We start from the raw sequence: 23,039 nt of genomic DNA, 5'->3' as shown, positions 1-23,039 counted from the left end.
CTCCAGTCCTGGGGGGCCGGAGCCCTGCACATTTTTGGGATTCCCCTCATTGAACACATCTGATCTAACTCCTTGTGCTAATTACCACACAGCTCTTCAGCTGAATAATTTGTGGTGGAACAAGGAAAAAAATAAGCTACACAGGGCTCCACCCCCCCAGGACTGGAGTTTGACACCCCTGCTATTTGGGCATGAAATACTGCAAATAGATAAGCTATTGCACTGAAGATGCTACCTGATATTGATATTACCCAAATATTATGGTGCTGTAAATGCAATCACCAGTGCAGTTAATATAGATAATGTACAGTTAGATGTGAATATTTACAGTGTTGTTTGAAAGTGACTGCCGTGACAAAAATGGACCCATAGTTCTAAGGCTAGTGAGTGACAGCAGATAAAATTTGTATTAGCAGCTCGTTTCACATTATGAGACTGTGTTAAAGGCTGTGGTGGCATGTCCTGGTTGAGAAGTCTTATGGCCTAAGGATAGAAGCTCCTTCTGAGCCTCTCTTTTTTGCCCATCACACATACTTCTGGGGTTTTCGGCAGGCGAAACACAGTTACTGGGGTGAGACAAGTCCCTGACGATCCTTAGTTTTACTGACGTTTAGTTGGAGGCAGTATTCCTGGAACCACGATGTCAGGTTCGCCGCCTCCTTAGTGTTGGCTGTCTCATCGTTGTTGGAGATGAAACCCAGCAACACTGCGTCCTCAGCAAACTTTATGATGGAGTTGGAACTCCGCGTGACCACGCAATCATAGGTGTGGAGGGCATAGAACAAAGGGCTAAGTACACAACCTCCTGCATTGACTGTGATCATGTTGGAAATGCGTCTACTCACTCTCGCCGTCTGTGGCTGCTTGAGAGGAAGTCAAGCACCCACGTACACGGGTGACCAGTCAGTCCCAAGTCCCTTTGCTTGGTGACCAGTCTATGGAGGACTGTTGTCTTGAAAGCTGAACTATAGGCAATAAACAGCAATGTCACGTAGTTCCCATTGTTCAAGTCCAAGTGGCTGCGGGTGCTGTGCAGGACGTGGGAGATGACATCATCTGTTGACTAGTACATTAGTGCCAAACGGGGACAGTCCAGTATCTATTGTCACAGGACTCTCTGCATCAAAAGGATCAAAACGTGCGAGCTAACATGCTTTGACTCTTCTGGCCTTCAAAAAAACGCCCATCTTCAAGGACATCAGCCAATGATGTTCCTTAGGTTTGCAGAAGTTTGCATACTGTGATATAAGGCTTTATAAGAGCATGCAAGCAGCTCTGCACATTTCAAAGCATTTAACATGCAATATTAGTCTTGAGCGGATGATGCGTTCCTGACTAAACAACATGATGTCAGACTTATATCCCCACCACTCTATGATTTCATTTGACATATGAACTATGTCAGAATGTAGGCCTATGTCAGTGCAGAATGGGCCACTGCATAGTAAACTGCATTGTGAACAACAAGGTATCTTTCTCCCAACAACACCAAAATAACCACTGAATCCTGAGAGCAGCACTCATCTGAAATAAGTGTTAGAACAGCTGGGAAGCTGGTTTAACATTGGACTTCCAGTACATATTTACATGGAAATGCGCATCATTAATGTTCTGTGCAAATTTGGGAAAAATACGCATAATTAAAGCGTGTAGGTAATAATGTGCGTTTAATTACCCAGATAATGTATATGTTAAGAGAAACCAATAATAATAGTTTATTATAGTTTACTAACCCTTTTATACCAAGTACATTCTTACCACATTGACGCGGTATAGAAATGCACATGGGTTTTTAAACATGCATTTCTGCCGTGCCTAGAGAATAAGCTATATCGTGTGAAAACTTGTTCTGTCTCACGGTTCGTGCCCCGCCGACGTTCCATGCAGCGCAGCGAATGGATAGGCGATCTCTGCGAGACCAACCGGAACTCCGGCCCGCATGGCAGGCGGGGCCGGTGTGAGGCGCCCGCGTACCTGGCGGTGCCGGAGTTTCTCTTAGTTGGCGCCTGTACTGCGCATGGTAGATGACTGGAGTGTCCTTGTGCCTAGCTGTATTTTCTGTATTTTTCTGGACAAAATCAGGTAACGTGAAGTAGTGCGGTAACTTATGGTTGATAATTGTAACGTGAAACGTGGCCTTAATAATAATAATGCATTTGATTTGTAACGCATGCTTTTAATATGTACACCTAATGCACTTGACATTTTAAGTGGTATGCTGTGTGTGCCGTCGCTGTAGCGCCTGAATAAACACGGGATGCGTGCAGACGTTGCTTAATATCAATTTCGGGACCAAACAAAGGCAGCTCCCAGCGTGCAGGTTTGTAAGAAGACAAATTTGTCTACGGTTGATGAAAAAAGCGGATGTATGCCATATATGTGTGTGCCTTTGCAGTGATATTAACTGCATCTGTATGCAGTTCACGATAAGCAATTCCGTTCGATTGCGTAAACTGCAGACAGCAAAAAGAAAGCAGAAATAGAGAAGTAAGAGCAGAAATGCACCCTAGGACGTCCCGGCTGCATCGTCCAGCTTTGCCCGGGTTGTCTGCTCGTTGCACCAGGCAGCTGTCAGGTGTAACCTGGCCGTATTGGACTCAAAATGCATTTTATAACTTGAACGTATGAACGTGCCAGTGTTAAATGTCACTTCATTATTGTTTAGTGGACTGTAACGAAGAACCATGGTACAAGCTAAAACGTGGATCCTTCGCCATCAGTTTGTGGGCTTCCCCAAAGCTAGCGACTTCGAGATGAAGCTGGAGGAGCTCCCAGAGCCGAAAGACGGAGGTAAAGGAGAAAATTTGCAAATTTTCTGACAGCTACGCTACCCACGAGTACGGCGATCACAGAGAAATTCGCTTTCTGTAGGCCAGCGTTTCTCCACCCAGTGCATGGAGACCCGACATGGTCCACATTTATGCTATCTTCCAGCTTTCAGGGAATGGGTTTTTATAGGCGGACACGGTATGGTCTTGGGGTACCACCAAAACCAAAAGCTGTAATAGTTATAGTATGTAGACCAGTTGAAAACGGTCAATATAAGAGTTAGGTAATCACATACGGATATTCTTTGGCTCCTTATTTTACAGTTAAGATTACAAATTTTCTGATGTACATAGATCTGTGCAATACCTGTATAGTTAACATTTTCAATTCCACAATAATCCCGCTTTAATGTGTTATATATCTGTATATTAAGTTAGGCTGCATTTTTCAACTTTCTTTCATCCGAACTATTGTGAAAATATACATTATTGATTTAAATGAAGGATGTAAAATGTCTGATAGATGCATTATTATGCAGCATATGCAGGTTTCTTGGGGGTTCTGGGAAGACCAAGTCAAGTCATGTTATTTCTGTGGTTTAAAACGGCAGTGGTAGACAAAAGTGCGTGACACAGAATCAATAACACATACAACAGAATCTACCACACCCAGGGGTGTGTGTGTATATGAATAAAAGGTAAAAAATTGAAAAAAAATTAACTTTCAAATCACACGAACACAAATACAGACGACTTTAAAAACCTCTAAAAGCCTCAGCAATTAGGTGAGTGTTTAATCTAGATTTAAAATGTTTAACGGGAGGGTGCTGCCTGGATATGCAACGCCAGGCCGCTTCATAATTTTGGCGCTGCCACGAAGAGAGCGCGTTCCCGTTTTCGCTACAAGCGACATCTTGCGACCGAACGCAGAAGCTCTTCTTAGAATAGTCTTGACGCCATGAAATAAAAGCAAGCATGTATTATGGTCTCAAAATCTTTAAAGGAAAACTTTATTTAAGACTCTAAGTTGGTAAAAGGAGAACTTGATCACGGCATTTATCTGCTTATCAAACTTGAAGTTAGGGTCGAATGTAATGCCAAGATTCTTCATGTACGGTTTAGCATATCCAGAGAGTGGCTCAAGTGCACCACTTGCAGACTAAACACCGTCTGGAGGTAGACAATATATTGGGGTGACGATTTGGGTATGATGGCCCTTGGATAGCACCAACAAGCTTGTCCGTAACATGTCACATGGAACAAAATGTTGTTATTCCAGAAATGATCCTGGAAGCATTGTACCTGAGCGTGGACCCTTACATGAGGTATGTGTGGGTACAATGATTCTTATGGGTAAAAATACAATGAAATTACATACCTTTGTTATCTTTGTTTCATTACACTAGCATTTTCCAACTGTCTGGAGGGGAGGGAGCAAAAACCTGGACAGATGTAACCCCCAATATTTAATTTGCCTTTATCTCCCCCTAAATATAGGCCTTTGCAGGGCTAGGTGAGATATTGATAAACTATTATATCCATCCATTATCCAAACCGCTGATCCTACTGGGTCGTGGGGGGTCCGGAGCCTATCCCGGAAGCAATGGGCACGAAGCAGGGAACAACCCAGGATGGGGGGCCAGCCCATCGCAGGGCACACTCACACACCATTCACTCACACATGCACTCCTATGGACAATTTAGGAACTCCAATTAGCCTCAGCATGTTTTTGGACTGTGGGGGGAAGCCGGAGTACCCGGAGGAAACCCCACGACAACATGGGGAGAACATACAAACTCTGCACACATGTGACCCAGGCGGAGACTCGAACCCGTGTCCCAGAGGTGTGAGGCAACAGCGCTAACCACTGCATCACCATGCCGCCCCCTAAATTATTATATCATGATCATAATCATATTGCTATCAGTTTAAATATTGTGATACAGCCTAAACACTTTAATTGCATAATTTACTGTTATAATGCACACGTTTTGCACTAAGTCTGTCGGTGGTGTCTTTTTTCATTATATCAATCATTTTCTCCATGACTATTAGTAAAACAATGTGGTCATCATAATCAAAAAAACTCAAAACCACCTGTCATATTTTACTGTTTTCTACATATTCATTTTAGGATATTGTGATAATTATCAATATCCTGAAAATCTATGAAAGTATTGTGATTATAGTCAAACCCGTTTCCTAGAGTCAGTGAAAAATACCTGACGACAAAACGTAGAATTATGCCCTAGAATAAAAAATATATTTTTATATGATCAATTTATTAAAATTAGATTTCAGTCCATAGTCTATTCAGTTGAAAATATGTTTAAGGCAGATCCCCCAACCCAAGTCAAATCCATTCCCTGGAACAGAGAGGCAGTCAGAGAATCAAACCGAGTAAGTAAATGTATTGTCAGCGTTTTCTAATCTTACGGCCTGTGACAAAAAAGAAAAGTTTATTTTCATATGAGTTTTCACCTTTTGCCATGTTCTGAATCTGTATGAGATTATTTTACCTTCCCAGCCCTATTCCTTTACATTAAGCTTAAGGTGTCCCTCGAATATCAAACTCGCCACTATGCCTTTGCCACCAGTAGGGGGCTGCCCGCGTGTTTGTGTGCTTGTGTGTGCAATATGGAGTCCTGGTATGCAGACATATGCACAGACACGTACACATTATCCTGGAGACTTTTAAATGATCATATTAGCTGGTAAACATTTAGATTTGTGTTTATCCACAGGGCTTACAGCCGAGTGAGGATGAAGGAGGGCGATGTGATGATTGGAAGACAAGTAGCAAAGTAAGGAATACCAGCAAAATGACTTCCTTCGTGGCAGGGCCGTGTGCTTTCCACGTCCTTGACCGAAGCATGGCCACTAACTAAATGCGCCGTAAATGCTCCAAGCGTCTGCTGCCATGCAGAGCATTTTATTAGCTATGACCTTGTGACATTTCACCCCACAGGGTCGTCGTCAGCAAGAACTCCGCTTTCCCTGTGGGTTCTTACGTGGTAGCAAATTGTGGCTGGCGGTCATTTGTGCTCTCGGATGGGACGGAACTTACACCCATTATATCAGACTGGCCAAAAGACATCCCCTTGTCCTTCGCCCTGGGGGCCATTGGCATGCCCGGGTAAGGCCTCTCCTACCCCTCACGTTTCATTCCACGTGACTCTTATGGAGGTCTTAAGTTCAAAAGGGAGATACCAATGTGTCACATTATATTGGTTTGGTCTCTCCTGGGAGCCTTGGTCTATATATTGAAGTACTGCAGTTTTTGGCAGGGTTGGCGTGGTAGAGGAGGAGTGCCAGAAGTGCTGAATGATTCATTGTCCCCGTAGGCTGACGGCCCTCTATGGACTGGAGGAGATATGCCAGCTGAAGGCAGGAGAGACACTCCTGGTCAATGCCGCTGCTGGGGCTGTTGGCTCTGTGGTTGGCCAAATTGGCAAGATCAAAGTAGGAGCTCTGTGACACTTTCTACCATGCTCTCTCTGACTGGCATGAATCTGAAACGCATCCCAGCTCGTATTAACTGTAAAACATTTAGATTGAATTAAGCTTGTTCAAAATAAATATGAAGGTGACAGCCTGTCACGCCCACACCACCAGGTGCACAGCGTTAAGGGTGATGAACAGGAACATAAAGACAGCCAAGCCACACCAAATCCCTGCGAAGTATTGAGCCAATGTTTACAAGCCATACTGAGCGTTTTCTTGTCCGTCGTCTTCCCCTACTACCGAACCCTCTCTGTTTACCTGTTGTTCATTCCTTATCCTCCCTCCTTTTCCGTTCCAGGCCCGTTTCCGATCCTGTCCCGCCGAGCCCGGCACGTCTCGTCCCCACTCCCCTGTGTGGTCTCGTGTCGTGCTTCTGTGTAGGACTTACTACCCGGCTACTGACCTTCTCGCCCGTCCACCGACCTTCCATCTCGATTTTCCCTTCTTGTGCTTTCGCCCCACCAGAGCAAATAAACCAAGCGCTGGTTTGCATCCCTGGATCCTTGTCTTTCTGTCCTGGGCCGCCTGACACAGCCCTTCTGTCATCCACAGGGCTGCAGGGTCGTGGGCTGCGCTGGTTCAGATGCTAAGGTAGCATACCTGAAGGAGCTTGGGTTTGACCAGGCCTTCAACTACAAGACTGTTAGTTCACTGACGGAAGCTCTGAGGGAGGCGTCACCCGAAGGATACGACTGCTACTTTGAGAATGTGAGTGATAAGGCCTAGAATGCTACACTGGGAATGCGAGTGACGAGGCCTAGCGCGCTACACTGGGAATGCGAGTGACGAGGCCTAGCGCGCTGCACTGAGAATGCGAGTGACGAGGCCTAGCGCGCTGCACTGAGAATGCGAGTGACGAGGCCTAGCGCGCTGCACTGAGAATGCGAGTGACGAGGCCTAGCGCGCTGCACTGAGAATGCGAGTGACGAGGCCTAGCGCGCTGCACTGGGAATGCGAGTGACGAGGCCTAGCGCGCTGCACTGGGAATGCGAGTGACGAGGCCTAGCGCGCTGCACTGAGAATGCGAGTGACGAGGCCTAGCGCGCTGCACTGGGAATGCGAGTGACGAGGCCTAGCGCGCTGCACTGAGAATGCGAGTGACGAGGCCTAGTGCGCTGCACTGAGAGTGTAGACATTACTTAACCAAACTCCTTACTTTCAATACAGGCATTATTTTGTGGGGGAGCATGTGATATGAGAGGGATAATTTGCTGAAGTTGACAAATGTATGTACTCCTCAGGTAGGAGGGGAATTCTCAAGTGCTGTAATGCCCCAAATGAAGCCCTTTGGCAGAATTGCTGTGTGTGGCAGTATCTCCTTGTACAATGACACAGAACCCCAGACTGGTATGTAAGTTAGTAAGTGAACTATTGGGATTGACTCAAGATTTTTATTTAAACATTAACTGCTCATTTAAACATGATTCTTTGTTTAGCTTTAAACAGATTATTGTGACAAATAATTACCAGCTTGGGTAACTCGTTGGACTAAACTTATTTAAGCCAACCCCACAACTGATGGCTTGCTTTGATCTGACTAGGTTTTCAAAATAACATGAGGCAACTTAGGAGGACCCCAACTGCAGGTCTGAAGAGAAATATTTTAAAAACAACATGCAAAACAATCTGAATTGAATCAGTGGTTGCTAGTCGCAAATGGACACTTAACAGGATAGTTTCTCAACAAATACAGGCCAAGAATTTCCACAACTGATCCTCTGTGATCCAGACTTAAAAACTGTACGTTGTAAGCTGCATAAAGCCGGAGTACCAAACCTGGACCTCCTTATTGTGTACTTGACTGTTATTTTGTTTGCTGTTTTCATTGTCTTACTCCTGTATATTGCTGTGGTATAATGGTACATTTCACAGCAAACATGTACCTTTTAAAATGACCTTTTGTTGATGTTTTACAGCTTATGAATTGCCTATGTTTCTGTTCAAAAATAGATACTCTATAGACTAACTCTACGTAAATGTATCTGTTATCCTAGGGCCATACATTCATGCCCACATGATCTTCAAACAGCTGAAGATGGAAGGATTTCTCTGCCACAGATGGTCTTATAAGAATGAGGAATCCTTACGCAGGCTGTTGGCCTGGTTGACAGAGGCAAGCGCAGTACAGTTCACACACAGCACACTGTGCAGATGGACCACCAGCATCAGCACCATTCACATCACCAGCATTTCACATCACCAGCATCAGCACCATTCACATCACCAGCATCAGCACCATTCACATCACCAGCATCAGCACCATTCACATCACCAGCATTTCCCATGGCTGCATTAGCAGCTGCTCCATGCCATCCAATGCACATGTTGCTCTTTATCGCCACTTTGGAAAAAAACCTTCAGTTAAACAATCAAAAATTCATATAGGATAACATTCTTGTGCATAGCGACTTACCATTTTACACTTCAATACAGAAAGCTTTAATAACTTTAAAATATGACTCTGCCGCTAACAGGAATCGCTCCGGTTGCATTTCCGTTTTTCGTGTAGTTTTGCTGGAATGCGGTGCAGCTCTGTGTGCTGTCTTTGCTAACCTGGACGGTGTCCTTGCAGGGGAAGCTACGATGCCAGGAGCACATCACGCAGGGGTTTGAGAACATGCCAGCAGCCTTCATGGGGATGCTGCAAGGGGACAACATTGGGAAGGCCATCGTTCAGGTGTAAAGGTGATACATAATCCCCATGTGCAGTCTGGGATATTCTAGTATCTTCAGGGCAAACGACACTCTATGGCAGTGTTTCCAAGCCCAGTGCTCAGGGACCCTCAGACAGTCTGGTCCATAGCTGCCCCCTGCTATCTCACATTATCACATTTGGGTTAAATGCAGAAAACGCGTTTCGTCGTTGTGTACTGTGTGCTGTAGTGTGTCAAAAATGACAAATAATCACTACATTTTAATTCTAATAAAGCATATGTTCTGTCCCGAGTGTGAGAAGGATTTTTGTATGTATAAAATCTAGAATATTTCACCCGAATAAAATCCTCTGTTGGGGTTTGTCTCCGTACTGGCAGTAGCTTTGGTGGTGTGGTTCTGGTTTAAATGTAGCCCAGATTTTTTGAGGGATTTTAAACGAACTGGTGACTATCTGAAAAACCAAACAACATAACAAATGACGACTGACAGCAAATTCACACATGACTCCGGAAGAGGGAGAAAATGGCACTAGTGGTTAAGGCCAGTTGCATTTTAAGGAAAAATGGGAAACGGTTTTGTAGATTTTAAGGTAATTTTAATACATTAATGATGGTGGAAACAGTTATTCAACTACTTTCGCTACACAACAGAAATGTTTTACGAGCTTCCTCAGCTGACAGCATCCCGCTGGTGAAGCCCCCTGACTCTCTTTGTTGCCCGTTCCATTGAAATTGCCACTATTGGATGCTTTTTTTAATTTTGCGCTTTCAAATTTAATTGTCACGTTCAGAGAAACACTGAAACTTTTATGTCACAATTTGGGAGGGGGGGCATTAAGACAAGCAATGTAATATAACATAATTTAGGAATAAGTGAACAACAAATACAGTTGAGGACAAAAGTATTAGCCCCCCTATGAAAATCTCATTGTTTTAAAAGTATTTCCCAAGTGCTGTTAAATAGGGCAAATAATATTTAACATGGCTTTTTTTTAGACATCTCGGTTTTATTAATTAAAATATTCCACAGAAACCAAAAACTACCATGGTCAAAATTATTAGCTCTCTGGATATTAATAGTCAGTTGTGTATCCTTTATGTTGGATAACAACAGTCGTTTGTTGTAGTTTTCAATAAGTCTCTGACAGGTCATCTGAGAAATCCCAGCCCATTCTTCTTTGGCAAATCTCTCAAGCGCTTACATGTTTGATGGCCTTCTGGCGTGGAACTTCTTCATTAATTCACCCCGCAGATTTTCTATTGGATTTAAGTCAGGACTTTGTGCAGGTCACCGGGAGAGACATATGTTTTATCCCTGCCGGCCCCTGGAGGATGGGCTCCCCCTTTGAGTCTGGTCCCTCCCAAGGTTTCTTCCTTCTAGGGAGTTTTTCCTTGCCACTGTCGCCTATGGCTTACTCACTGGGGGCTTTGGGTGAGGATGCTGTAAAGTGCTTTGAGACAATGTAATGTTGTGACAATGCGCTGTATAAGAATAAATTTGTTTGTGTTTGTTTGTTGTACCTTCGTGTTGCACGACGAAGTGATGACCCAAACCCAGTTTTGCTGCTGCCTGCTTAAGGTTTTCTTTTAAGATCTCCACATATATTTCTTTCTTCATAATTCCTTCCACCTTGACAAGATTTCCATTTCCTGATGCACTGAAGCATCCCCACAGCATAATGCTCCCACCACCGTGTTTCACTGTAGGGACGGTGTTCTTTGGGTTATACGCCTCTCCTTTCCTTCTCCAAACATAAGCAGTGTCTCTATGGCCAAAGAGCTCCAGTTTAGTCTCATCTGACCATATGACATGCTTCCAGTATGCATCATCTTTCTCCAGGTTGTCCTGAGAATACTTTAGTCTGGTTTGAAGGTGTTTCTTCTGCAAAGTGGAGTCCTCTGGAGGTCTGCAACCTCGAAGTCCATTCCTGTGTGGAGCTCTAGTGATTGTCTTTTCTGAGACCACAATCCCCGACTTGGTCAAGTCATTCTTTAGTGTCTTGGCAGTTTGTTCTGGGGTCTTTAGACACATCTCTCACTAGTTTCCTTTCCAAGATCTTTGAAATCTTCCACTTCCTACCTCTGCCAGGCTTGTTTTGTACTGTGTGGCTCTGAATTTCTGGATTTTACTTCTCACTCCAGTTCTTGACACTTGGAAAAGCTGTGATAACTTTGTATATCCTTCTCTTGTTTTGTGTGTATCAACAATTCTTTTTCTTAAGTCCAAGCTGATGTCTTTTGTGTTTGGCTTGGTGCTTTCTCACATGACAGCTGAATGACTCTTCAGTTGAGGATTTTACACTCAGTTTTTTACCTTCAGTTTTAACTTAACAATTAAGTTAAAGTACATCATTATACATAAGTGGCTTGTACAATGGCTCAATAAATTATCATTTCTTAAAGGGGGCTAATAATATTCTCCTTGGTCATTTTTGTTTTTCTGAAATCTGCTGTTGTGTGCAAATATAAAGAATGTATTCCTTCTAAAAAAAACGAATATGTTCCGAAATGCTATGTTGAAAATCCCTTGCTCTGTTAAAAATGCACTTTGGAAAATCTTGAAGAAACTTCAAATTTTGTCCTGAACTGTAAGTAATAAACGGAATACAGTGCAGGTAAGAATGTGCAAATATTAAGTGCAGAGGTGGGATATTAAGTGAGCAATACTATGCAATTGGTGGACAGGTGCCAGTCTTACCAGCTGTTTAGTGACCTGATGGCTTTGGGGAGTAAACTGTCACTGGAACTGGTGGAGCAGATACATTCCAGAGAGTAACAGGAGCTGGGTGGCTGGCATTCCTGAAGATTGACTCGGCCGTCTTCTGGCAGCAGCAGAGGTAGATCTTCAGGTGAGGAAGATGCCAGTGATCATCAGATGGGCAGACTACTGAACAGGCTTACCTAGCTGCAGCCTCAAGTCAGCTATATTTATTACTATCTTTTTAAATGATCCTTTACGTGCTATTTGTTTGCGAGTTAAAACCAGTTATAAATGTGTCTCCTTTTTGGCAGCCTCTTTATACCATTTGGTCGCATATGCATAGTCTGGTTCCTATGCAAAATGGATTTTCTGAGCCTGATCAATGAGTTTTATGCCAGGAAAACGCGGAGAAAAATACTCAAATAGGAAGAACCTGTTTTATATTCTTTTGGAATTTGCCCCACTCTGTAAAGTTGCCTATAGTCTATGCTATCAATGATAAATGTGTCATTAGGGCCCATTGTGGATACAGTTGACACACACTAGGCCAGAGTGTAATGTTTTTAAGTTCCCACTGCGATGTTTATTCAGTGAGGCCTCTTGTGCCCTTTCTGGTTGTGGCATATGACTGATATGAAAGTGTAAGCTTCCCAGTTTGTTGGCGTTCTGATGTGATTGCTTTTATTTGATAGTGTCACACACTCTTTCACTTTGTAGAAAATTATAGTTTCTGATATTTAATAGTTAAATGTTGTATCGTTTTGGAGAGTGGGGGCCTACGAACAGTGTAGCCTGGGGACCCCTGAACTTGTTAATCTGTCCCTGATCATCATAGGTGTTCATACAGTCATTTGTAGCAGTTTGATGTCCTGGAGGCAGGATGCTCACAGTGGTATAGCACAAGTTCCACTGGTGGTATCTGGTTAACTTTTATGAGGTTTTAATGGTGTTTCGTTTGCAAACCCTACAGACTGTTTACAAGTTAATAACTTGTTACATACATGTAAGTGCGTGTGCATGTATGCGCAAACATCTGAAACTGAAAATCTTACTCCAGCCAGCTGACTAAAGTTGGCAATCCTGTCTTTAACAATAGTGGCAAACCAACGACAGATGCTTCTTTTAAACAGGAGTGGACGAAGTACACAGCTCCATTGCGTGAGTCAAAATATAAATATTACTGCAATAGAAGTGGAAGGTTGTTCAGTCAATATTTTATTTTACTACAATTAAAATGCTGGAGTAGTTGATTTTAAAAACAATTGACATTAAAAAGAAAACATTCTTTTTAATACTTAAGACATTGCTGTGTTGTTGCAATGCATTTACAATGCCTAATGACTCACCCTACTCTGAATGCACTGACTTGTAGAACCTATAGAATACAAAGCTTGTCCAATGTGATACAATGACTGTAGAAACACAATTGAATTGACATAAGGACAGCCATTGTTGTTTTATTGTGTTTTTTTAATTATTATTTATCACCCCTGCTACCCCATTCCCATAAAACGCCATAGTACTGTTCTGACACAGCTCTGATAGTGTGTGTGTTTTCATGAACATACTTGCATCAGTGTAATTGCTGCAGATTCAAATTCATGAAATTAAAAATTAATAACAGCAACTTGACTGATACCATAGGAGTACGTCACTGTGACTGGTGTTTCTCCTGTGAGCAACACAATATTGCCTATCACATTTTAGAAAAAGAAAATTTGTATACTAACTTAAAATATTGCTGCCTTCAATTCCTACTCGGAAGATCCGACCAGAGAGTTGGGACATCGTAACTTCGAGTTCAAGTGGTTAAGTTAGAGCAAAATGGGAGTCGATATAAATGCTGCTTTTTATTTTGCTATACTTTTCGTTCCTCGAAAAAGAAAATCTTTTGTAGTGGCTTTCATGTGCTATCATGTCATACTTACAATTTTAGGGCACTTTAAGGCAGGGTATGATTCAAAGTAATGAGTAACCGTACAATATTTGTCCTTCAAATGTAATGGAGAGAAAGTCATGTTTCCAAAAACATATATAATGAAGTCGAGATACTCTAAAATATACTTCGTTACTGTTCACCCCGGCTGTTTAATATAAATCTACTTATTTGAAGGGAATGAATTCATAAATGTTTTGTTGTAACAGGGTTATTTGCTAAATCTAAATCTGGTGATCTTTTATAGATAGAATCTCAAATGAAGTGCATTCCGACAGACGGAAAAGTGCGCGCCCTTCCCATTGGCTGCCTCAAGACAGGTCGTCATGGCGGCGTTTTGTCAAGTCATGGTCGCTTCCTTCACCACAAATGCTGTATTTCAATTAGAAGGCATTCCTCACATTTTATGAAGTTATGCATATGGACCTCTGTGGAGAAGATATGTGATATGAATCTTATTGTGATAATATAACAAAGATTTCTAAAGTTTCACGCTCATTTGGCTGCGGCTCAAATGTTTATGTGTGACCAGCTGCAAAATAGTATAATGTCCGTTTGTACAGTAAAGCCTTATTTGAATAAAGGCCGTCTGGCTGCGGTGCTGCCCTGGTAACCCCAACTCGTGTGTGAGGGGGCAGGGCTTCCCGTTCGTGTATAAAACTGAGTTGCCAGGGTGGAAGGACTGTAGTGCGGCTGTTGGAGACACACGCATAAGTGACGAGACGTATTTAACAAAAGGAAAATGGTCCGTACGATTAAGGATAAGGTAGGTGTCCGCTTTGCGCCTCCTGCACTGTGGCGCACATCCTTTAGTGAATTTTGCCGTTAACTTTACGGCGCGCGCTTTGGGTGATGCGGCCCGACAGAGACGCCGCGCGCATTCGGAGGTGCACGTACTTACAATTTATTCTATTACAATAAGCGTCACATATACAATAATTTATCTACCCGCTCCGTTGGGGCTGGACCGAAAATAAACATGCGTGAGGATGGTAATGTGTACGGGCCTCGCTCATACTGCAGAAGAGGAAACCCCCCGCATTACAGGGTGCGGTACATAATATTTACTGATTTACTTGCCTTCGTTGGTGCATTTTAATGTTACGTCTAAGATTTTGTTAATGTCCTATTAGTGTGACACTTTGATATAGATGACGGAGCGGAGAATTACTTGCGGATCTAACACGGTTCACGGTTTAAGATCGCAGGATGACGAGCTTCGGATTAGTATTATTTTTTCACTTTACGTAACTTATTAAGCCCATCTCATACACTACACAATGAACAAGCTATCGTGATTGAAAGTTCTTGTTTAATACAGAATGGGAGAACATTAGTGTCATACAATAGGACATCGACAAGTACAAGTAGCTAGAATATTAAGATGGCTGTATTTCACGCATGCGGAAAGCGCCTCCTGAAGTGGAAGTAAAAATTGATTGTTAAATTCACTAACCATCACTTTTCCGGTGCTGGGGAAAAAGCATAATCAAGGCTCTCAAGTTTCATCAACCGTTTGGCGTGAGATTATATTTAGGGCGAAACGTGTGACTAACGATCAAGACAGCCCTGCCCGGCGCATTCACCGGAATTTGCTCTTACGCCTTTTCTGCACTCCCATCCGTGTACGCATCGGGCAGCAGGATCACCCGTACTTTTAGAATTTGGTTTGGTGATTTACCCGGAAACAACAAGTGATATTTTCTCATTTTTCGCTGGTAGGTGGCTATTACCTCTGTCTGACTCGTTCGGGACAGTTACGTACTCGGCGGAAAACTCCACTCCGTATGCCTGCGCATCGTCCATTAATTCTATGTAACGGGACATCTTGGCGGGCGTTATATCATTTCGCAGCTTGAGAAAAACAAGGTGTGGCGTGTGAATGTGTGTACTGGTTGAAATGCGTGTCTCTCACGGTCAGTACGTGAGACTTGAGAACCCTGGGCATAATCGAAGTGCGCTGAGTCTCTTTTTCCCTTGTGCGGATCCTAGGCTGAGTTTGACCAGGCGCTCCAAGATGCCGGGATCAAACTGGTGGTGGTAGATTTTACTGCCACATGGTGTGGCCCCTGCAGGAAAATCGGACCCTATTTCACGGTGTGTATGTGCTGGCCTTTGTATGATAGGCATCTGTGACAGGAGCACCCCCAGCCGACAATTTTGATTATTTGGCTTGGGTGAGCTTGCTAATTAAGTATTGCATTGAGGCGTGCATATGATGTCCATGTTAAAACAAATTGTTCTCTCTTTCAGAAACTCTCTGAAATGCCAGAATTCCAGGATGTGATCTTTCTGAAGGTCGATGTGGATGATGCGCAGGTATGAAGCAGGACTTCACTGCAGACAGGTTCTTCTGCATATTTCTCGTGGTGGGTGTGGCCCTGGACCAGTGCTGATTCATTCTTATTCCAGTTATATTCTGTGAGGTGACTTGAGATGTGCACAGTAAATGGCAGATGTTGACGAGATCTGCTGTGGAGGTTAGGATTGTGTATAATCATTCAGAATAGCAAAGTCATATTTCAAGTTCTAAACACTCAAGGTTTTCATTTCTACTACAGCTGAATTACCTGGAGATGGGGCCTATACCATGAATCAGGATTTCTTGCTTAGCCGTAAAATTCAATTTTATTAGTATAGCGCATTTTCACAACATTACATTGTCTCAAAGAACTTTACATTATCCCTGCCCAAAGCCTCCAGTGAGCAAGCCAGAGGTAACAGTGGCAAGGAAAGAACTCCATAGAAGGGAGAAACCTTGGGAGGAACCGGACTCAAAAGGGGAAGCCCATCCTGCAGGGGCCGGCAGAGGAATCCAAATGAACAAAATAGCAAAGTCCCAATTCACACTGTCCGAATTTTTATTTTTTAACTTGTTGGATTTAAGGTAGTATGGGCTAAATGTTAATGAACGAAGATAAAACTCAGGTAGATGGTCTGTTTCAGTCTCCCACACCCACATGTGTAGCTTCAGCACACTCAGGCTTTCATTTATGACCTTTGCTTTGCAGGTTTGTCTGCAAAACTTTAGCAAAATCTTGAATGATCAATAATGAATATAGTGCAAGACTTTCCATTTTCTTTTAAAATACCAAATATTAAAGACAGCTCTGTTTTCACTTTAGCTCATGTTTATAAGAGCTGCAGACTTCCGTAGGTATTTACAGGTGGTTTGCCTCTCGTGTGCTTCTCCCTCCAGGAGGTGGCCACCTCCTGCGAAGTAAGATGCATGCCGACATTCCAGTACTACAAAAACAGAGCGAAGGTGAGAGTGAATGTAGTACTTGTCCCTGTAGCAGTCGGCAGCAGAAACTCTATCACACTAATTTTTCTCATTTCCTAATATCTAGTCTTGTTCCCATTAGGTTAATCCAGGCAGTAATTGTTTCTCACCCCTTTGTGTTGAGAAATGGTTTCTTCACTGAAAACGTGCCCCTTGACCAGTTATTTCAGTTAAAGTACAATCTCATGGTGTGCTTAGATTTGTCTTGCACACAGTTGGTAAACTTATTTTGGTACAGTGGTACCTCAGTACTCATTAGAACTTGAATTTCTTAAGTCGAACCAACCAGTTCGAAAAAAAGACCTAATACTCGATCTGAATCTCAGAAGTCGAAGCGTGAACGCCGACCTAAGATAACTTGTACGCGCGTGGAAATGAGTCACGCGGCACGTCTCTCAGCGGAAACAAAGGGTAACGCTTCAGTCTCAGCCTCACATTCTCTGTGATACCATCGTTCATGTTTATACTAGCCGAATACATATATGTATATATACATATAGACATTAAAAATACATTTAGACAATGAGACACTAACAGTAATTATATAAAATATATTTTAAATAAAGATTTATTATTAATTAATAAACCATTACTACATTTAATTATAATGATATTGTGCCGAGCGGGGACGGAACGGAGACAAAGGCCTGCGTCGGGGAATACGGGGTTTAATTACAGGTAAGGCAGGCAAAATGCAGACGGACAATACAATGACTGGACTGAGGAAACAAACTGAAACGCGGACTAAACATGTAGGACTAATGACAACCAGAAACAGCTAATCACACGGGGATTACACACGAGGTTAACAATGGGGCGTGGCACCCGGGAGGAGCGGACAATCGAGGCAGGACACTTTTTTCACTTTACACATTGTTTGGATACATTTTTTTTCTTACTTTACAAACTACTGTTTTGATAAATGTGCTTGGATGTGTTTAGTACAGTATATGCTCGTTTTATCCTGTTCATTTTGTGCTTAAATGCAAAAAAAAGTAAAAAAAATTTTTTGGGGCTGGGAACCAATTAATTGGTTTTCTATTATTTCTTAGGGGAAAAATTCGATCAGAACTCGAACTTTTTAGGATTCGAACCCAACTTCTGAATGGATTAAGTTCGAGTTCTGAGGTGCCACTGTACTTTTAAATGTGTTGTTGTAAACACAGGTCATCGTTTTACACCTTTTTCTTATCCTCTGTTGTAGGTACACGAATTTTCGGGGGCAGACGAACAACAGCTGCTGGCGAATCTGGAAAAATTTAAGTGAAGAGCCTTCATGATGGTCATGACACAGCCCTCATTTCTGCACCACACTAATTTGCCTTCAGAACTATATGGTGTAAGATGAGTGTAATAAACTGTTTTGTTAACTAAGTGTAGGCTCAATCCCTTCTTTCACACAAAAGTAACGTCAGACAGTTGCTGTTGTAGATTTTTGGTACCCCTGTGTAGCAGGAGGGCTAATTAAAACAAATTCTGAGAAATAATGTAGCATTTTAGTGCTCAGAAGTATTGCAAGCTTTGTATGTCCAAGGCTTTTAGACTGTAAATGTAAAAATGATGGACAAGTGGTGGCAAGTCTGGAACAGTTTTTTTTTTTTTTTTTAATCAAACATCACGACCACTAGTAACATCGTGAAAAACAAGAGAAGCACCTACAAAAAGAAGCACATGAGTCTCTTCAACTCCTTAACACGGGAAGATGATACAAAACAAAAGCGGCACTCGCTAGATTCGTATACAAACTAAAGAACACAAAAATAGCATCTAACTCAAAACGTTGTAGGAAGATATGCCACCAAAGACTATACAAATCGCCAATTCCATAAAGCGAAACCAAATGGGACAACCCAAGTTGTTCAGAATAATCATCAAATACTCCCCTGTTCTCTACTTCCGGATTTTCTTTGACACGGAGGAACATCCAATCATTTACGGGGGAGGGGCGGGACTTCCGTCAGCTAGGCAAATCAAGATTCTTCAAGTCATTACAAAGAGCTACTGCGTTATTCCAGGCCATGGAGGGAGGAGTCGTGTCAGTCGTGTTTGTGTATACTTCAGGCAGTTTCAGGACGTGCTTGGCAGGCAGTTTGAATGCATTAAATGCAGAGAGATGGCGGTTTTTATGTAGTTACATCAGTATGTTTACTGAAAGATAAAATTCGGTACTTTTAACAACTAGGGTTACTTGGTTTGTTGACGTTTGATGATTATATCTATATTACATTGTGCGCACATGTGGTCTCCAGGATGTGACTGCAATCAGAAAACTAAAAATGTCTAAAGTCATGTATTTTATTTGGTTACTTATCGTTAAGGTTGGGGCTGGATAGGGGTGAAGGTTGTCATTGACCTTTGCTGCCACACTGTGGGGCATATATGCAACTACAATTTGTTCACTCCGTGGTGGAGATAAAAACCTGAGGGCGTTGGCTGGCTGGCATCACCACATAAGAGTGTTCTCCAGAAGTGGAGAAGCGGGCATCATGATGTCAGGAAAATCGGATACAGCTGAACGCCAGCAAGACCAAGGAGCTGGTGGTGGATTTTAGCAGGAGACAGCAGCGACACCACAAGACCCTCATCATCAACGGGACTCCAGTGGAGAGGGTGAGGACCTTCACGTATCTGGGTGTCCACGTTGCAGAGGAACACATTCAAGCTCAGTCCAAAAGGACAAAGCAGCACCTGTGCCATCTCAGACAGCTGAGGAAATTTGAGGTCTCTCCAATGATCCTAAGGGCCAGCTGAGGAAATTTGAGGTCTCTCCAATGATCCTAAGGGCCAGCTGAGGAAATTTGAGGTCTCTCCAATGATCCTAAGGGCCAGCTGAGGAAGTTTGGGGTCTCTCCAATGATCCTAAGGACTTTCTACTCCAGCGCTGTGGAAAGCATCCTCATGCAGAACATTAGCAGCACCTGTGTTCAGGACTGCAAAGCCCTGCAGAGGGTGATTCATGCAGCAGAACATTGCTGTAGGTCAGCCCCCCCCATCTCTGAAGGACATTTACAACAAGAGATGCAGGAGGGGATCTATAAAGATCATCCTCAGGCCATAAGACTCCTTAACCAGGACATGCCGCCCCAACGTCAATACCTCTTTCATACACTCACTCAAGGACTGATCACTCAACACTGTCACTGCCGCTGCTGTTGTTGGGACTTGACACATTGTCTTGTTGCACAATCGTCACTCACTAGCACTTTCTGATAATAAAAATGTACACGTTCTTATGTCGTACATTGTAAAACTGTAAATCTAGGAATACCACTCTTTTTCTAATTAAGTACAACTTTATTCTTGTTTTATTTTTCTTACTAAAGAAAAATTAACTTTATTTATTTACCTACTTACCTTACTTAACTTTTAAATTTTTGCACAGTCTGAAAGGCCTTTAATGTTTAATGTTTTAAGTAATGTTTTTAGATGGTAAAATCACAATGCTTTCCCATATTTAACATCAGTCAAGAAATTGTCTTCTTCCCGTTCAGAATTCTTCAACACATCAGGGTTTATTGCTGCAGAAAAAACGCAATCGTTCTGTTTTGCACAGCAAGAAAATCTTTTACCTTTAATTACCATATTTTTTAGAGACAGTTGTACAAATGAATCCAATCCAATCCAATCATCTTCCATAAATGTTTATTGAGAACAGATTATTTTTTTCTTTACTCAACTATCATCATCTTACAAAACAGAAAATAAATACTCCTCTAGTATTTGCATTTAGCTGATTGTACTGGTGCAGTGAGCTAATTTTGCTAATGTAAAGTACATGGGAATTTTTATATAAATGTATCTAGACTATTATGCAAGTCAAACCCATGCGTAAATTATAACAGAAACTTACTTTGCCAGGATTCTCTCCATGACCCTTTTCACCCAGGGAGCATTGGGGTCCAGGCAGATCTCCTGTCCAGTCCCTTTCAGGGTTGCACTGTAGCAGAATCAAAGAAAGTTTGACTGGGTTACAAAAAGGAAGTGAGAGACAGAGAGTGAGGTCACTCCTGACCCACCATACCACCCAAAAGACATGTTCTTGGAGGAACTTACATGATCTCAGTGTCCTTGCAGTGCTGGCTGGGAGGGAAGATCTCCACGCTTTTGATGAGCCTGCCGATGCGCTGGCTTTCGGTTTGGATGCAGCGGCACTTCATTTCCTTTCCCAGGCCTCTCATGCTCATTGCTGCACAGGGTTTGAGGTCAGAGGTCAGAGTCACACGCAAACCGCTGTTGTCTTTTTACTTAACATAGCATTTTAGGAATGGATCTGAACTACTAAATACTATATACAGTGCTATTCATTCATTTTACAGTCTCTTCTTGCCGTATTTACGAAAAATGGTTTCAGTATAATTTACTGTCAGAATTAATCTAATCTATTTAATATCTGAAGACATTCTGCACTTTTAATAGGAAGGGAGCTAAAGTCAGCGATTGTCTTACCCTCCGTAATGGTCAGAGCAGCCAGAAGGACAGTGAAGATGGCAACCGCCAGTTTGCAGTTCATGGTGACTATCTGTGTTGATCGGAACGAGCGTCTGCTGAGCCTGTAGGAGTCAGGCCTGGATCTGCCACTGGAATTTTGTGCTCGAGCTGCAGTCCATGTCGCCTTTTAAAGCCTCAATTTTGGATGTCAGTCATCCTGTGATTATGCAACTGAGGAATTTCTCAACGTTTCACAGCCTGTATATGCAAGAAATATTGTTTGTAAATTCCTTAAGCCTAACCTTCAACATCTGTTTCTGTTTATACAGTATGTATGTATATGAAATTACTATGAAAACAGTTTAATTCTGGTATTTCTGTAAAACACAATACCTTCAGTACCTTGTGCGCGATGCTGACTGAGGAGGCTTACAGCTAGCTGTGATCTTATTGGGGATGGATGGATCAATGGATGGATGAGATCGCTAATGTTTTAACAGATAAGATCCATATGGCTAGAATGACTGGTCTGTAAGGGCAGTATGACGCTACATTAAGTCTCTCTGATCTAATTTTTCTTTTATCTATTACTGTTTAAGGCTACATACCATTAAGACATCCATCCATCCATCCATCCATTTTCCAAACCGCTTATCCTACTGGGTCGCGGGGGGTCCAGAGTCTATCCCGGAAGCAATGGGCACGAGGCAGGGAACAACCCAGGATGGGGGGCCAGCCCATCGCAGGGCACACTCACACACCATTCACTCACACATTCACACCTATGGGCAATTTAGCGACTCCAATTAGCCTCAGCATGTTTTTGGACTGTGGGAGGAAACCCCACGACGACATGGGGAGAACATGCAAACTCCACACACATGTAACCCAGGCGGAGACTCGAACTATATACCATTAAAAGGGATTTATTAAGTCTATATCACATTAAACCAGACCTATTAATGGTATACAGTGCCCCCAGAAAGCAGTCACACTCCTTCACTTTTTTCACATTTTGTTAAGGTACAGACTTACTCTGAAATAGATTTCAGTATACAGTAATTTTCTTTTACAAAATCTACACAAAAATGGTCCATAATGGAAAAGTGACAATGTGTTTTCTGACGTGTTATAAAATTGTTATAAAAAATGTAAACATTTAAACATAATAGGTACATAAGTGTTCACACCCTTTGCCATGACCCTCAAAATTGAGCTCAGCTGCGTCCAATTTCCACTGATCATCCTTGAGATGCTTCTACAACTTGATTGGAGTCCAGCTGTGGTAAATTCAGTTGGTTGAACATGATTTGGAATGGCACACTAAGGCAGCGCTCCAGTGTTCCCTTGTGGGGGTACAGTAGGAGAACCACCCAGAAGGTCAAGCAAAACCACCAGTCAGGCCTTTATGGCAGAGTGGCCAGACGGAATACAATCAAAAATCTCTGGAAAGACCTAAAAATGGCCGTCTACCGGTGCTGCCCAATCAACCTGACTTGGCTGGAGAGGATCTGCAGGAAAGAATGGGAGAAAATGCCCAGAAACAGGTGTGCCAAACTTGCAGAGGCAAACCCAAGAAGACTTGGGGCTGCGATTGCAGCCAAAGGTGCTTCAACAAAATATTAAGCCATGGGAGTGAATACTTATGAAACTCTGGATTTAACAAGCTTTTGACAATAAAATCATTCTAAAAAGTTGTTTTTGCCTTGTGGTACTGTGTGTAGATCTTTGAGGAACAACTGTACTCTATACTATACTAACTAT

At 42.5% G+C, this 23,039-nt stretch overlaps 3 protein-coding genes across 5 annotated transcripts; 2 read left to right on the top strand and 1 right to left on the bottom strand.

The window, feature by feature from the left end:
* Nucleotides 1–1,930: 1,930 nt before the first annotated feature.
* LOC125720659 (prostaglandin reductase 1-like) lies at nt 1,931–9,219 on the top strand. Of its 3 annotated transcripts, none has more exons than XM_048996377.1 (10): nt 1,931–2,082; nt 2,666–2,790; nt 4,048–4,093; nt 5,514–5,573; nt 5,738–5,905; nt 6,114–6,231; nt 6,826–6,981; nt 7,515–7,620; nt 8,268–8,386; nt 8,846–9,219. In XM_048996377.1, exons 2-10 carry the CDS (start codon nt 2,685–2,687, stop codon nt 8,954–8,956), a joined length of 990 nt encoding a protein of 329 aa, XP_048852334.1. In that variant the 5' UTR covers nt 1,931–2,082; nt 2,666–2,684; the 3' UTR covers nt 8,957–9,219. The 3 variants fall into 3 exon arrangements, with proteins under 3 accessions (XP_048852334.1, XP_048852336.1, XP_048852337.1); XM_048996379.1 differs by lacking the exon at nt 1,931–2,082 and adding an exon at nt 2,090–2,320; XM_048996380.1 differs by lacking the exons at nt 1,931–2,082; nt 4,048–4,093.
* Nucleotides 9,220–14,242: 5,023 nt separating this feature from the next.
* Nucleotides 14,243–18,221, top strand: LOC125720676 (thioredoxin-like). Its single transcript, XM_048996416.1, has 5 exons — nt 14,243–14,330; nt 15,557–15,661; nt 15,818–15,883; nt 16,764–16,829; nt 18,052–18,221. Exons 1-5 carry the CDS (start codon nt 14,307–14,309, stop codon nt 18,112–18,114), a joined length of 324 nt encoding a protein of 107 aa, XP_048852373.1. The 5' UTR covers nt 14,243–14,306; the 3' UTR covers nt 18,115–18,221.
* A 2,010-nt stretch (nt 18,222–20,231) lies between these two features.
* On the bottom strand, nt 20,232–21,535 carry LOC125720679 (interleukin-8-like). Its single transcript, XM_048996420.1, has 4 exons — nt 21,294–21,535; nt 20,901–21,033; nt 20,698–20,784; nt 20,232–20,365 (listed from the first exon to the last, which is right to left on the bottom strand). The coding sequence occupies exons 1-4, from the start codon at nt 21,355–21,357 to the stop codon at nt 20,353–20,355; spliced, it is 297 nt and encodes a 98-aa protein (XP_048852377.1). The 5' UTR covers nt 21,358–21,535; the 3' UTR covers nt 20,232–20,352.
* Nucleotides 21,536–23,039: the final 1,504 nt, after the last annotated feature.

Source organism: Brienomyrus brachyistius, chromosome 25 (genome assembly GCF_023856365.1).
Source record: "Brienomyrus brachyistius isolate T26 chromosome 25, BBRACH_0.4, whole genome shotgun sequence".
Classification (NCBI taxonomy): Eukaryota; Metazoa; Chordata; class Actinopteri; order Osteoglossiformes; family Mormyridae; genus Brienomyrus; species Brienomyrus brachyistius.
The sequence above is the reverse complement of the archived record's forward strand: the minus strand, read 5'-3'. Positions and strand labels throughout refer to the sequence as shown.